The following is a 14,297-nucleotide window of genomic DNA, read 5'->3' on the forward strand; positions in this document are numbered from 1 at the left end:
TGCTCTGTCCACAGCTCCTTCCTGTTCCCCATCATCTGTGCACGATTGTGAGTGACCAGACTGAACTCTGATGCCCAAGCTTCCCACTGCCCTTTAACATGCCCCACTGCACTTCTGTGGACGGTTTTGACTCTGGCTGTTTCATATCCAAGCCAGTGAGTCCCACCTTGCTTTGGAGGGGCCATCTCTAGGTGAGAGTGCATGGCCCTTGTCATAAACAGATAGCTAAGGGTTAATGTCTCTTTCACCTGTAAAGGGTTAACTAACAGTGACCTGAAACACCTGAACAGAGGACCAATCAGGAGACAAGATACTTTCAAATCTGGGTGGAGGGAAGTTTGGGTGTGGGTCCTTTGTTCTTGGGCTGTTCTCTCTCTGGGCTCTGAGAGGGACCACAAGAATCTCCAGGCTCTCTAATCTTCTGTTTCCAATTGTAAGTACAGCGGTAGAAAGACAATATAGGCTTTTACATTGTTTTTCTGTATTTGCAAATGTGTAGTCTGCTGGAAATAGTTTAAATTGTATTTTTTCTGGATAAGGCTGTTTATCCATTTTCTATAAGCTAAGACCCTGTACTGTTTACCATCTAAACTGCAGAGATAAACCTTTAACTTTTTTTTTCCCATTTGTCGCCTGTGGTCTGCTTCTTTGATTCGTGCCTCAGCACCCATTTTTGCCCTGGAAGTCATGGTTCCTGTTTTCTTGTGTTGGGGTGCCCTCTGGTGTTCATTGCCTGAACTGCTGGCTCTCTGTTGTCTCCTGGGGTTGGCTTAGCAACAGAGTCTTTTTTTTTTTTAAAGTCCTTTCTTGATAACTTAGAAATAAAAAAAACATTTAATTTGCATGTGTGTTCTGCTGGTGTAGTTGACTCACAGCTGAAGTTCTATTGTCTAAAAAAAGACCCCTGTTAAACTTAATGACCCTGCCTGAGGCAATTTCTATGCACAGCCAGAAAGAATCAAGGAAAAGAAAATTCTCTGGCTGTAGGTTTAACAAAAAAAAAACAAAACCTTCTCTCTGCTTACAAGCAGCTAACAGAGAAAAGAAAATTAATAATTTTACTAGCTTTTGGATTCTACTATCCCACATGCTGCCAACATGTCATAGTATAATTCCCAGATCTGGACCTTAGCGTCCAAAATATGGGTACTATCATGAATTCCCCTAAGCTTAATTACCAGCTTAGATCTGATAGGCTGCCACCAATCAGGACTTAAGTAGAGCGCCTGATAGACTCTGGTGTCCCCAAACCCTTCCCTGGGGACCCCCAAGACCCAGATTCCTTGAGTCTCACAACAAAGGGAAATAAACCATTCCCTCCCCCCTCTTTACCTCCTCCCAGATCTTTCCCGCCCTGGGTACACTAGGAGATCACGTGATTCAACTCCGTGAATCTAACACAAAGAGGAAATTTACCTTTCCCTCCCTCAGGGCAATACAGATTCAAGCTCCTTGAATGTGACACAAAGAGGAAACTTTTATCCTTCCCTCCCCGCTCTCTTTCCCTTCTCCTCACCAATTCCCTGGTGTACACAGACTCAAGTCCTTTGAGCCTTAACTAGGAGAAAAAAACCAAACAGGTCTTAAAGCTTTTAATAACAAAAGAAAGAAAAAAAGTAAACGGTTTATCTCTGCAGTTTAGATAGTAAACAGTACAGGGTCTTTTAGCTTATAGAAAATGGATAAACAGCCTTATCCAGAAAAAATACAATTTAAACTACTTCCAGCAGACTACACATTTGCAAATACAGAAAAACAATGTAAAAGCCTATATTGTCTTTCTACCGCTGTACTTACAATTGGAAACAGAAGATTAGAGAGCCTGGAGATTCTTGTGGTCCCTCTCAGAGCCCAGAGAGAGAACAGCCCAAGAACAAAGGACCCACACCCAAACTTCCCTCCACTCAGATTTGAAAGTATCTTGTCTCCTGATTGGTCCTCTGTTCAGGTGTTTCAGGTCACTATTAGTTAACCCTTTACAGGTGAAAGAGACATTAACCCTTAGCTATCTGTTTATGACAGCCCTATTACACCTGGCTTTCTGAGGTGACTGCCAACCAGGGGACCAGTTAGTGTCACCTGGGCTAGTGGCTGTGTCATCTTGACATGTGCTTGCTAGGAATGGGTCTGAAACTTGCCAGCTCCTTCATACAGGAACCACCTGGAAACTCACAGAAGGGAGCAGCTTTCAGCTACTACAGACAACAGCTAAAGTGGAGGAGAAAGGCCCCTTCATAACCCCCACGCCAACCAAGTGCCCCCTTCTCAGTCAAATGGTAATAGACACCAGAAGGAGAGCAGATGGGAGAGGGGCCAGCAGCAAAAGAGTTAATAGTCTGGTGAACTCTCTCTAGCACCCCTATCCCCTCACCTCCCTGAGGGGCTGCTCACTTCCCTGGAATACTGAGTCTGGAAAGAGAAGTTGAGAAAGTGGGGAGAGGAACAGTTGGGGGAGGAAGGGATCGGGGGCTCCTGCCTTCAAATCATCTGCGTTGTAGAAGCTAACGTGGATAGAGGGCACCATCCAGGACTGGAAGAGAGTCTGCAGGATCTGCTGAGCCACCGAGTCCGTGATGAGGTGGAAATGGAGAGGGTTCTTCCTGCCAGGGGGAAACGCAGGCAGCTGTCAGAGATCCCTACTGAGACACTGAGCCCAGGGACAGCTTCCTCCACCACCAAAGCTGGTGGCATCCAGGAGAAGATGCCCCATCCTGAGCCAGGTCAACCTGGGACAGACCCATCCACACCCCCCAGCAAAGGACAGGTGGGACTCAGAGCACCTTCACCACCCCCCACCTCACTCAGCCCTTACCCAGACAGCACAGCCCCTTCACATGGGACCCTCAAACATTGGTCACAGTAACACAGGATCCTGGGAGTTGTGACTGGGGAGGAAGGATAGGTTAAAGTTCACCACCACCACAGCCTGGGCTTCCCAGCTATGCACCTCCCCTTCCCACATTACTCTGTGACGGGGGAGCCAAGCTGCAGGAGTGGTTCATTTTACCTGAACCCCCAAAACACATGGGTCAAAGATGGAGACAGAAGCCCACCAGCCCCTGAAGACAGGGTAAGTGCAGGGTAAGAACCTGTATAAATTAGCAACAAAGCACAGGCTCCCCCAGCACCGCCGCCTGGGTTACCTGTGGAAGAGGATGGATTTCACCAGGGTGACCACGTCTCGGCTCGCATTGTGACCAGCGCACACAATCGCTACGTGCAGGAGCTGCCCAGAGACAAAAGGCACTGTCAGCCCTGCCCAAAGCAGCACCCTTGGGGCAAAAGTTGTCCAGCATGCACAACCTCTGGGGCAATAACACTCTACAGTATCATCCCCCATCCCAGGATCTTGGTGCTGATTAGAGTCCTCCCCTCACAAGGCAGATGGCGACAGCGGCTGCATAACATTCTGGTCAGACAGTTCCCCTACCTGCAGGGCCGGCGCTACCATTTAGGCAGCCTAGGCACTCGCCTACGGCGCCAGAATAAGTGGTGGGTGCCGTTTTGCCGGAGGGGGTGGCAGGCGGCTCCGGTGGAGCTGCCGCAGTGGTGCCTGCAGAGGGTCTGCTGGTCCGCGGCTCCAGTGGAGCCGCCGCAGTCCTGCCTGCGGACGGTTGGCTCCTCGCACGGCTCCGGTGCACCTCCCGCAGGCACGACTGCGGCAGCTCCACCAGAGCCGCGGAGCACCAGACGCTCCGCAGGCACCACTGCGGCAGCTCCACTGGAGCCGCGGGACCAGCGCGCGGGGCGCTGAAATTGCCGGCCGCCTAGGGCGCTCTAACCCCTAGCGCCGGTCCTGCCTACCTGCCCATTTCACCTCACACAGCACATCGCACACAGAAACAGCCTCAGCAACCCAGCCCCCCAGGGACACAGGTCAGGGTCATTACCCACAGGTGATAGGTGGAGAAACTGAGGCAGAGAGTGAGGAAGGACTTGCCCCAGATCACACAACAGTGGCAGAGCTGGGAAGAGAACTCAGGAGTCCTGATGCTGCCTCCCCACCTGTATGCTCAGACACTTTGAGGCACTGAGGTGGGGCACTAACATCTCCCAGCGGGAGGCAAGAAAGGGTCAATCTTTTGGCTGTCAGCATCACACAATTACCTGCAAATAAAATGCCCAAGTGTTTGAGGCATGAACAGAGCAGACAACAAAGGGGAGGCCCTGGCACGGCCAGTGCAGTCGGGCAGCTGTACAGAGGTGGTTGAATCTAGAGACTCAGGCCATCACCCTAGGCCATGGGGACCCTCAGCACCCAGTGTCATTGGCCATATGTGCAGGTCCCTCAGGGTGCCTGCCCTCCCCAAGGACAGCGCCATGAAGCCGGCTGCACTCGCTCACCTCACATTTCTGCACCGTCTGCTGCTTGGGGCAGCCTGTGCGGTTGCTCCTGTCATCCACTGGGGTGTCCCCATCCTCAAAGGAGGCTGCCCACTGCTGGCTGCCATCGCTCCCGTCCACAGCCCCAGCTTGCCCCTGAGCCTGGCTGAGCCGCAGGCGCAGTTGCAGGTTCTCCTCTTCCACCTTGCGCACCTGAGATGCCAAGGCCTCTCGCTCCAGGTCCTGGCTCGGCCGGTCCCCAAAGCAAGGAGACAATAGGAGGGAACGGCCATCTGTGGGGAGAGCCCCCCAAATAACTGAGAGTTCACACCCCAGGACATGGTGGGACAACACCCCATGCACTGCCCCCTAGCCATGGAAATGATGAGGGAGAAGAGATAACAGTTGGCCATGTGTGGGGAGAGAGAACCCCAAAGCCACAGTGAGTGTAGGGCATGGGGAGGGAGGGGGATATTATGGGAGTGGCACCAGTGGCTGAGGACAGCCACCTGCGGAGAAAGAAGGCTCCAAATCCCCACAGAGGCATGTGCATAGCAGTCTCCCTCTAGGCTCCGGACACCTGACTATTCACAAACCAGGCACTGGGCCACCTGCGTCACATGCACAGCCCAATCCAGTAGAGGCTCAGAGGCTACCTAACTCCAATCAACAGCTTGTGGGGCATGGGCAATATTCTGATGTGCATCTCCCTCAATCTCTGCTACTGAAGTTATTCCACTTTAAGTAAACATTAATTGGGCCAGAGAGAGAATCACTCACTCTCTCACTGGTTAGAGCATTCACCTGAGATCCCTGTTCAAATCCCTTCTCTTCTGGCAGAGGGAGGTTTCGAACCAGGGGTCTCCCACATCCCAGCTGAGCATCCAGACAGGTTATAAGGGAGAACCTCCTCTGCTCCCTCCCCGCTGCTGTTTTAAGTGGAGTTAGGTGGCCTTTGAGCAGGCCTATCGAATCAGGCCCCAGATACCAGTGAGGCACAGGAGCACCTACCTTCCCCCGGTTTGGATCACAGGCAGAGACAGGACCCCCCCCCCCCGCAGCCCACCCCAGGCACCTATCTCTGTGGGAGGTTGGGGCTCAGTGCAGCTCTCTCATCACCATCTCCTATTGGCTAGCTGATGCGGCTCCCAGCCTAGCATGCTGGCTTTTGTGGATCCCACTGTAAGGCACCCAGCTCTCCCCCGTCCTTACATAGGGAGCCTAGGTGCCTAGCCCTGGCTTTGTGGATCACACTGTTGTTCCTGTGATTTCCTACACACCTAGAAGTTAAGCACCTATGATGCTCAGCCTTGCAGCCTTTTTGGATCTCAGCCCCCATGTCCATCTCTAAGCCCCTCTCCTAGCTCCACCTCCACCCATAATGCTTTGTACATAGTAATGTACTTGCCCTCACAAGCCCCCCCAGAGACAGGGCAGGGGCATCACCCCATGTTACAGCAGATGAGGAATTTGAGACAGAGAGAGGGAAGGACTGGGCCCACAGCAAGTTAGTGGCAGAACCAGAAGCCAAGAGCCCTGGCTGGCAGCTGTCTGTTTGCTGTCGCTCATTCCCCTGTCCTGGGCCATACCACAACCCACAGCCAGGCCACACTCACATTCTGAACTGCCCACAAAGACACAGAGCCACAAGAGAAGGATCATCAGTGTTGCAATGGCGAGCAGCAGCTTCAGCTTTCCACGCCAGGAGCGCAGCATGATGGGCAGGCAGGGTGAGGGCTGGAAGCAGTGAGGATCACATGGGCAGGTCTAGCCTAGCTGACCCCAGCATCCTAGAGCCTGCAGTGGAGGAGAAGCACATGGAAGTGACACAGCCAAGGCACAAGCCTTCAGGGCTCTGCCCATTTCAGTCCAACATCTAGGCACGGAGGATGGCACTAGCTCAGAGTCTCTGAGTGAAGCAGCTGTGTAACCATGATGGCAGCTCAGCTCTGGCATAGCTCTCCCAGGCCTGCTGAGAGGGCACCCTTTGCCCCATTTAGGGATTACAGTGAAGCTGACTAGAGGAGTCTGGTGACGCTGCCTCCTGTACCCACTGATGAAGGCACCAGCGTTGCTGGCTTTACCCCTTGTTACTGTTCAATGCAGCACCCTGCCTGGTCCCTGACTATCATTTGACTGAGGCTGTCACTGCAGGACCTGAGTGAGTACCAATTACTAAGCAGAGACCCAAAATGCTACCCCAAAGCTGGCAACAATCTGACCTAGCTAAGGAGAAGCCAGCCTGCAGACCACATCCAGCTCCAGCTCCACAGCAGCAACTGTTCTGCCTTCTCCAGCACGCCATGAATGCACCTTAACAAATTTCCATTCATCCAACCTCTCAGCCCCACAATGGGGATCAGGATCATCATTCCCATGGCACACAGAGGGGAAGGCACTACCCAGGCACAGGCAGTGAGTTGCTGGCTGAGTTGAGATCTGACTCCTGAGTCAGTGCCCTCTTCTAATCACTAGGCCATGCTCCCTCCTCTTCCTCAGGATGCTCAGAACTCTGATGGCACTTCAAAGCAGAGGACCCTCCCCTGGCAATACTCTGCCACACGCTCCCACAAGTTTGACCTGGGGGCCCCCAGCTAGGATGAAGCGCTCCTACAGGCCACAGGGAGAGGGATCTCAGATCCCCAGGCTGACTTAGAGATTGACAGGTAACATTCCACAGCTTGAAATCCCTTCAGACACAGACTGGCCAAAAGTGTCCATGCTGTGCTGGAGAGGCCCCCAGGGACCCGCCAGGAAACAGTGGGATCCCCTGAGGCTCTGGTAAGAAGCTGTCAGTGGACAAGTGCGGAGCAGGCTTGTCCCAACACCTGGCATCAGAATTCCAGGGACCTAAGCTGAGTCTGCCAGGGAAGAGGCAGTGCACTGTCCTACAGAACGCCACTCCGGTGAATACCTGGAATGCCACAAATTGGGCTGCTACACGGGGACACCAGTGAGAATCCACTCACCATCACAACCTTGCAAAGCCAGTGAGGAGGTGGCCTGAGAAAGATGTGCAGGGAGGGGTGGGATGATGTCTTACACCCCTTATGTCACTCTCCTTGGCCATGGCTGTCACTGGGAACTGGCTAAATCTGACCAGAGAGAAACTGCCTCCCAGACTGATCCCTACAGAAAGCACTAAAGTGGTGCCCTACTGCTGCGGCACTTCCAGCAACTGCACCTCAGCAATCTTAGCAGGCAGCAGAGACCTAAACCTGTGGCTCCCACAAGATCCCAGGCCCAAGGCTTGGCCCCCAGCCAGCTGTTGAGCACAAGATGGGGTTTAGTAAGTTGCTCTCAGAGCTCTGAGCCACTGCCAGGTCACCTGATGTTTAATTAAACCTGCCCTTGAGTTAAAGAACAAATTTCCCCTCCCCCACTCTGTCTGGAGGGAACAGAACCATTCCCGAGATACCGCACCGAAGGACAAGGCACCCAAGGCCACACTGCCCTGGGATCCTTACCCAAGCTGAGAGAAGCAAGTAGCCAAAACTCGGCATTCTGGCTCCTTTCCCAACCTCCTCCATCCAGCTGACCTGCTCCTGTGGAACAAAACCATGACAATCCCTGGGCTGGCTCCCAGCTGGCCACGTAGGGGCTTAACTCACAGCCAGACACCTCCCTCCTCCCTTGCTGGCTGTGGATGATTACCTGCTTTAACAAAGTTTGGCATTGTGTGGAGTAAAGATCCTGACTGCTGGACTGGGAGTCACTGGCCAAGTGTTCCTACCTTAAAGGGACATGCAGCCCCTTTACATGCCTGACCCGGAGAAGACTTGTCCAAGCCCAGGGAGCTGTGTTCCACAGGCCCAAGCAGTGGATCCAGCTTCAGTTCCCTGTCTGTCTTGTCCCCAGGGCTAGAAGTCCTGTGGGAGCAGCCTGTTCAGCCCTTGTGGGGAGACAGCAGAGCCCTTGACAGCTCACAGCACCACCCAGACAGCTTCTCACTGCGCTGCCAGGATCCAAAGGGAGCCCCTGGCCTCCTGCACAGAGAAGCTCAGGGCTTCCCTGTAGGGAGAGTAAGTGGGTGATGCAGAGAAATGTTCTCAGGGAACTAGAATGAGACATCCCCTCCCCCAAATTCATTTCACTCATCACATTAGCCCTCTGCAGAGGTGACCACAGCACACTTTAACCCCCAGTTTCCCAGAGTCTTGCCCCTGGTCAGAGAGCTGCACTTACCCTAGTGCCTGTGCCAGGGCAGGGCCTGATCAGCACAGATAAACAGGCACTTGCTAAGTCACTGGTCAAAATGTGATGGTGACCCACCTTACAACAGCCTCAAGCCACGGGGAAACCAGAGGTTTGGGGAAAGCCCCACCCACTTGAGAGAGCAAAATGGGGCACTCAGTATACTGTGCAGATCACAATACATCTGGCCTGTCTCTTTCTTCAGTGCTTTGATCGTCAGTGAAACAGCTGACAATGGTGAGTTAAATTGTCACTGTTGGGTTAACAGCCCTGTGAGTTCATGCCTCGCAGGTCTACTGTTTCAGGCTGTCTGAAGTCTCAAGCAAATGTCACTGCATCAGTTACACTCAAGTCATGTTTGCAATGTTACCTTTGCAGCTGGAAGTGCTACAGACAGTTGCTGCACACCAGCTCTGTCCAAGCCCGCAGGGGAGTCATGATTGGGATAGTTGGAAATGTATAGTTAGAAATAAAAGATTGGCCATGTACTGCAGCAAACTACTCTGCCTCCCCAGTAGCACTGGCATCACTGCAGAGGTATTACCCAGGAAGCAAAAAATCAGCCATCAGAAACATGGGAATGAAAGAGTTAGTCAAGGAGGGGGGTGGGGGGGAAGCTAAGAGACATCCCTACTTCAGGAGGGACACATCAAAAGGAGCCAAACAATGAAAATTCAGCTGCTAGCAGAAACCCCCCCTCCACACACACACACACATACTCCCCACCTCCAACAGTGATCTTCTGGCAGCACATGCTCCCCTCCCGCTCCCCCTTCTGCCTCTGACCCATGACTGGCAAGTATTAGAGGGAGGCAGAGATTCTCATGAGACTCTCCCACCTCTCCCCCCCCTTTTAGCTCCCTGCTGTTCGCTCAGCTAATCTCCAAGCCTTGCTGCCTCCAATGATGCATGCTTCATTCTTCAGACTTGTGGGACAGTTACCAACTGGACAGGGCCTCTGCTTAGGATCAAGGGCCACAAGCCAAACCTCGTGACAAACACCACAGCTACCTGGGCCTGGTTCCTCTTCTTCCCCTCATTTCCCTGCTTGATCCTTAGAGCACTGAAACTCCAGCTCTCATTACTCCTCCCAACATTTTCCCTACAGGACCTCAGGGACCAAGCTCTCCTCTGCCTTGCACCTTGTGTGGTCATTGACACCAGTGTGATGGCTGCCTAAGATCCCAGCCTCTTCTAGCATAAAAGATTCCAGCTTTGGAGACATTCCAGAGAGGCATGGAGCTGCTGCCGAGGATGCTCCTGTCTCACCAAAGAAGAGGAAAGGAGAGCAGTAAAGAGAAAGTTGTTCACTCCATGGAGGAGAACAGGTTCAGCCCCCAGTTCCTCACAGCACCAAGGGGCAGAGACATTTTGCCTTTAGAACAGACATTTCAATTCCAGAGCAAAGAGTGAAATATGCAAGAAAGGCTCAGGCCTTGTCTACACTACAAAGTTGCAGCGCTGGTGAGGGGGTTACAGCGCTGCAACTTAGGATGTGTACACACCTGCAGGGCATTACCAGCGCTGCAACTCCCTGTTTGCAGCACTGGCCGTACACCCGGTCGTGCCTCGGGTGTAGAGGATCCAGCGCTGGATCACCAGCGCTGGTCATCAGGTGTAGACACTCACCAGCGTTTTTGTTGACCTCCGTGGAATAAGCAGGTATCCCAGCATACCTGAGGAAGCCTCTCTGGTAATTAAGCAAACTCCACTGCCCTCCAAGCAGGTCTCCTTCCCCGCGGTGTGCTCTGGCGTTCCCCGACCCCCCCTCCAAGCAAGTCTCCTTCCCCGCGGTGTGCTCTGGCGTTCCCCGACCCCCCCTCCAAGCAGGTATCCAGCCCCGCGGTGTGCTCTGGTGTTCCCCGACCCCCACTCCAAGCACGTATCCAGCCCCGCGGTGTGCTCTGGCATTCCCCGACCCCCGCTCCAAGCAGGTCTCCTTCCCCGCGGTGTGCTCTTACGTTCCCCGACACCCCCTCCAAGCAGGTCTCCTTCCCCGCGGTTTGCTCTGGCGTTCCCCGACCCCCCCTCCAAGCAGGTCTCCTTCCCCATGGTTTGCTCTGGCGTTCCCCGACCTCCCCTCCAAGCAGGTCTCCTTCCCCGCGGTGTGCTCTGGCGTTCCCCGACCCCCCCTCCAAGCAGGTCTCCTTCCCCGCGGTTTGCTCTGGCGTTCCCCGACCCCCCCTCCAAGCAGGTCTCCTTCCCCGCGGTGTGCTCTGGCGTTCTCCGACCCCCCCTCCAAGCAGTCTCCTTCCCCGCGGTGTGCTCTGGCGTTCCCCGACCCCCCCCTCCCAGAAGGTATCCAGCCCCGCGGTGTGCTCTGGCGTTCCCCGACCCCCACTCCAAGCAGGTATCCAGCCCCGCGGTGTGCTCTGGCGTTCCCCGACCCCCCCTCCAAGCAGGTCTCCTTCCCCGCGGTGTGCAACAGCACTGCAGCGTGGCCACATCTAACACCACTTGCAGCGCTGGTTGCTGTAAGTGTGGCCACTCTGCAGCGCTGGCCCTATACAGCTGTAGTAACACAGCTGTAACAATCAGCGCTGCAAAATTGTAGATGTAGACATACCCTCTGATTCCACAGGCCTGGCCAGCCTGCCGCCCCTCTCCCCACCCACTCCCCGCATATTTCTCTACAGGCCCAGCCCCCACAAGCCCAAACTGACCCCCATCCCTCAATTAGGCTGACCTAAACAGACCACCTCACAGGCCCCACCCACTTTTCATCTCTGTCTTTGCTGGCAAATAACAGAGAACTGATCCCTGCCCTCTATACACAACATATGGAGACCATTCAAACAATAGCCTCCCTCCTGCCAGTGGACTAAATGGGCCTGGATTGGGAACTTCCCTCCTATTCAAAGACCCAAGCCTATTGATGTGCAGATGCTTCAGATGAGCCTTTAATTCCTGTGGGGCAGGGAGCAGGGGGCTGTTTTCCTTTCTTCCACTGGGACAGTAATTTGCACCCAGTGACACAGCCCAAACAATTAAACCCAACAGACAGCAGGTCCTCAGTGTGAAGGCCTCTCCTGCAAGTCACCCATTCCTCCGGACATTGCAGAGGCAATCACATATCCGCTAGACAAAAGTACACATGCAATGAGGAGCTTTCCACCGAATACTTGGAATGTGGTGCCTTGGCTGCAGGAAGTCGGCCTCTGCCTCAAGGATAGCCAAGATCTTGGTGGCTTCTCCACAGAACAAGCATGTTGCAACACCCCACCTGCTCTGGGATACCAGGCAGCTGATTCTAGGTCAGTGGTGGGCAACCTGCAGCTCATCAGGATAATCCACTGGCAGGCCATGAGACAGTGTTTACATTGACCGTCCGCAGGCACGGCCGCCTGCCGCTCCCAGTCGCTGCAGTTCGCCATTCCCGGCCAACGGGAGCTGAGGGAAGTGATGGCCAGCACGTACCTGCAAATCACACCATTTCCCGTAGCTCCCATTGGCTGGGAATAGCAAACTGTGGCCACTGGTCGCTACGGGCGGCTGTGCCTGCGAACTGTCAATGTAAACACTGTCTTGCATCCTGCCAGTGGATTACCCTGACAGGCCGTGTGCAGCCCGCGGGCTGCAGGTTATCTACCACTGCTCTAGGTTCTCACCCAAGGACATCCATCTCTGCCTTGCCAAAGACTGTCAGCAACATGCAAGAAGCCCAAGGGCTGAATCTATTGGGCATATAATGGAGCAGATTGCAGATGTCCTCATGTGTAGCCCCCGGAGACTAGGCTTCCCAGAGTGCCATGCAGCCAACCACTCAGAGCAAGAGGGTGCATGGCATGCTCGGACTTGTAGTTTCTAGGAGGCTGCACCCTCAAAGCACAGAGAGGGACACCAGCTGCACTCCAGATCTCCGAGGGCCTCGTCTGGCCTTGTTGTGTCTTTTGCTCTCTACATAACACAATACGAAAGAACTACACAGGCACAATAGAGATTGAATAGCCATAATATTCTGGGATGTATTAACAGGAGTGTCACATGTAAGACACAGAAGGTAACTGTCATGCTCTACTTGGCACTGGTGATGCCTCAGCTGGAGTATTGTGTCCAACTCTGGGTGCCACACTTTTTCTGTGGACAAATCAGAGATAGTCCAGAGTAGAAAAATAAAAATTATAAAAAGTTTAGAAAACCTGACCTATGAGGAAAGGTTAAATAAACTGGGTATGTTTCATTTGGAGAAAGGAAAACTTTGCGTGTGGGGGATAGGGGAAGGGTGGGAATATGTTAAAAGGTGTTGCAAAGAGGGCTGAAGTAAATTGTTTCTCATGTCCACTGAAGGTAGGGCAAGAAGTAACAGGCTTAATCTGCAGCAACAGAAATTTAGGTTAGATAATTAGGGTAAACAATTAACTATGGGGTAGCTAAGGTCCGGACTAGACTTCTAAGGGAGATTGTGGAATCCCCATCATTGCAAGTTTTTAAGAACAGGTTGGACAAACACCTGTCAGCAATAGTGTAGATCAGGGGTAGGCAACCCTTCAGCAAGCGAGCTGATTTTCAGCAGCACTCACACTGCCTGGGTCCTGGCCACCGGTCCAGGGGGCTCTGCATTTTAATTTAATGTTAAATGAAGCTTCTTAAACATTTTAAAAACCTTATTTACTTTACATACAACAATAGTTTAGTTATATATTATAGACTTATAGAAAGAGATTTTCCAAAAACGTTAAAACGTATTACTGGCACGCAAAACCTTAAATCAGAGTGAATAAATGAAGACTCGGCACATCACTTCTGAAAGGTTGCCAACTCCTAGTCTAGATCAACGGTTGACAACCTCTGGCGAGCCGGGCCAGTTTGTTTACCTGCCACATTTGCAGGTTCGGCCGATCCTGGCTACCACTGGCCGCAGTTCGTTGTCCCAGGCCAATGGGGGCAGCAGGATGTGGCGCGGGCCGAGGGATGTGCTGGCTGCGGCTACCCACAGCCCCCATTGGCCTAGAGCAGCGAACCGCAGGAAGTGGGAGCCACGATTGGCCAAACTTGCTGATGCAGCAGGTAAACTGGCCCAGCCTGCCAGAGGTTGCCGACCCCTGGCCTAGATCTATTTGGCTTGAGGCTGGACTAGAATCACTAGCTGACCTCTTGAGATCCATTCCAGCCCTACATTTCTAGGATTCTATGTGCACATACGTGTGTACACCCCCCGCCCCCCAGCAAGGATCTGAAACACATGAGACAGTAAGGACCACTAGAGGGCTCACAAACTATTTAAAGAGAGACTACCCAGTTCCTACATACTACAGGTCCATGGGCTGCCCTTTGGTCAGCTTTATTCTGTTCTGTTCCAATGCCATGATTCTCCTCCCTTCTCTCTTGTCTGGCTTGGGACCAGGGGGATGCCCTTCACCCAAGCTCCATCGTGTCAGGCACCGGATGCCAGTTCACTAGTCACCAAGCTTAACGGTCAGTGACAGCAAGCAGGCAGCTGCAGACGTGGCTGTCCTTAATGGCCTGATAAATGGGGCTCTTCAAAGCAGCAAACTGAGTGCCCGTTGGGTTTAACAGCTTGCCAAGTGTACCAGAAAGGCACAGTGGGGACTGATGGCAGAGGAGAAAGAGTTCTGAGACACCCAATGGATGAGGCCAAGTGGGAGGATGGCCAGACTCAGGAGAGGAGCTTTACCTACTCCCATTCCCACTCAGTGATCTCCAGCTGGCTGTCTCTATCGTGAAGGTGAAATGGGAGGTGAGGAGGGGAGTCTGCTCAGGACATTGCCTAACTCCCTGTCCACAGCCTGGCCCTGGGGACAGCACAGGGGCCAACCACG

General features: G+C 53.3%; 1 protein-coding gene across 1 annotated transcript in view; it reads right to left on the reverse strand.

Annotated features, from left to right (window-relative positions):
• LARGE2 (LARGE xylosyl- and glucuronyltransferase 2) overlaps nucleotides 1–14,297 on the reverse strand; it is a 52,189-nt gene that overhangs the window by 9,897 nt on the left and 27,995 nt on the right. Inside the window, exons 5-8 of the mRNA XM_030559943.1 lie at nucleotides 5,940–6,120; nucleotides 4,345–4,616; nucleotides 3,144–3,226; nucleotides 2,477–2,600 (exon numbers count right to left, since the gene is read on the reverse strand). Of these exons, the coding sequence (XP_030415803.1) occupies nucleotides 2,477–2,600; nucleotides 3,144–3,226; nucleotides 4,345–4,616; nucleotides 5,940–6,039 (579 nt within the window). The 5' untranslated portion in view covers nucleotides 6,040–6,120. The remainder of the gene's footprint in view (nucleotides 1–2,476; nucleotides 2,601–3,143; nucleotides 3,227–4,344; nucleotides 4,617–5,939; nucleotides 6,121–14,297) is intronic.

The sequence above is a fragment of the Gopherus evgoodei genome, chromosome 4 (assembly GCF_007399415.2).
Source record: "Gopherus evgoodei ecotype Sinaloan lineage chromosome 4, rGopEvg1_v1.p, whole genome shotgun sequence".
NCBI classification, from domain to species: Eukaryota; Metazoa; Chordata; order Testudines; family Testudinidae; genus Gopherus; species Gopherus evgoodei.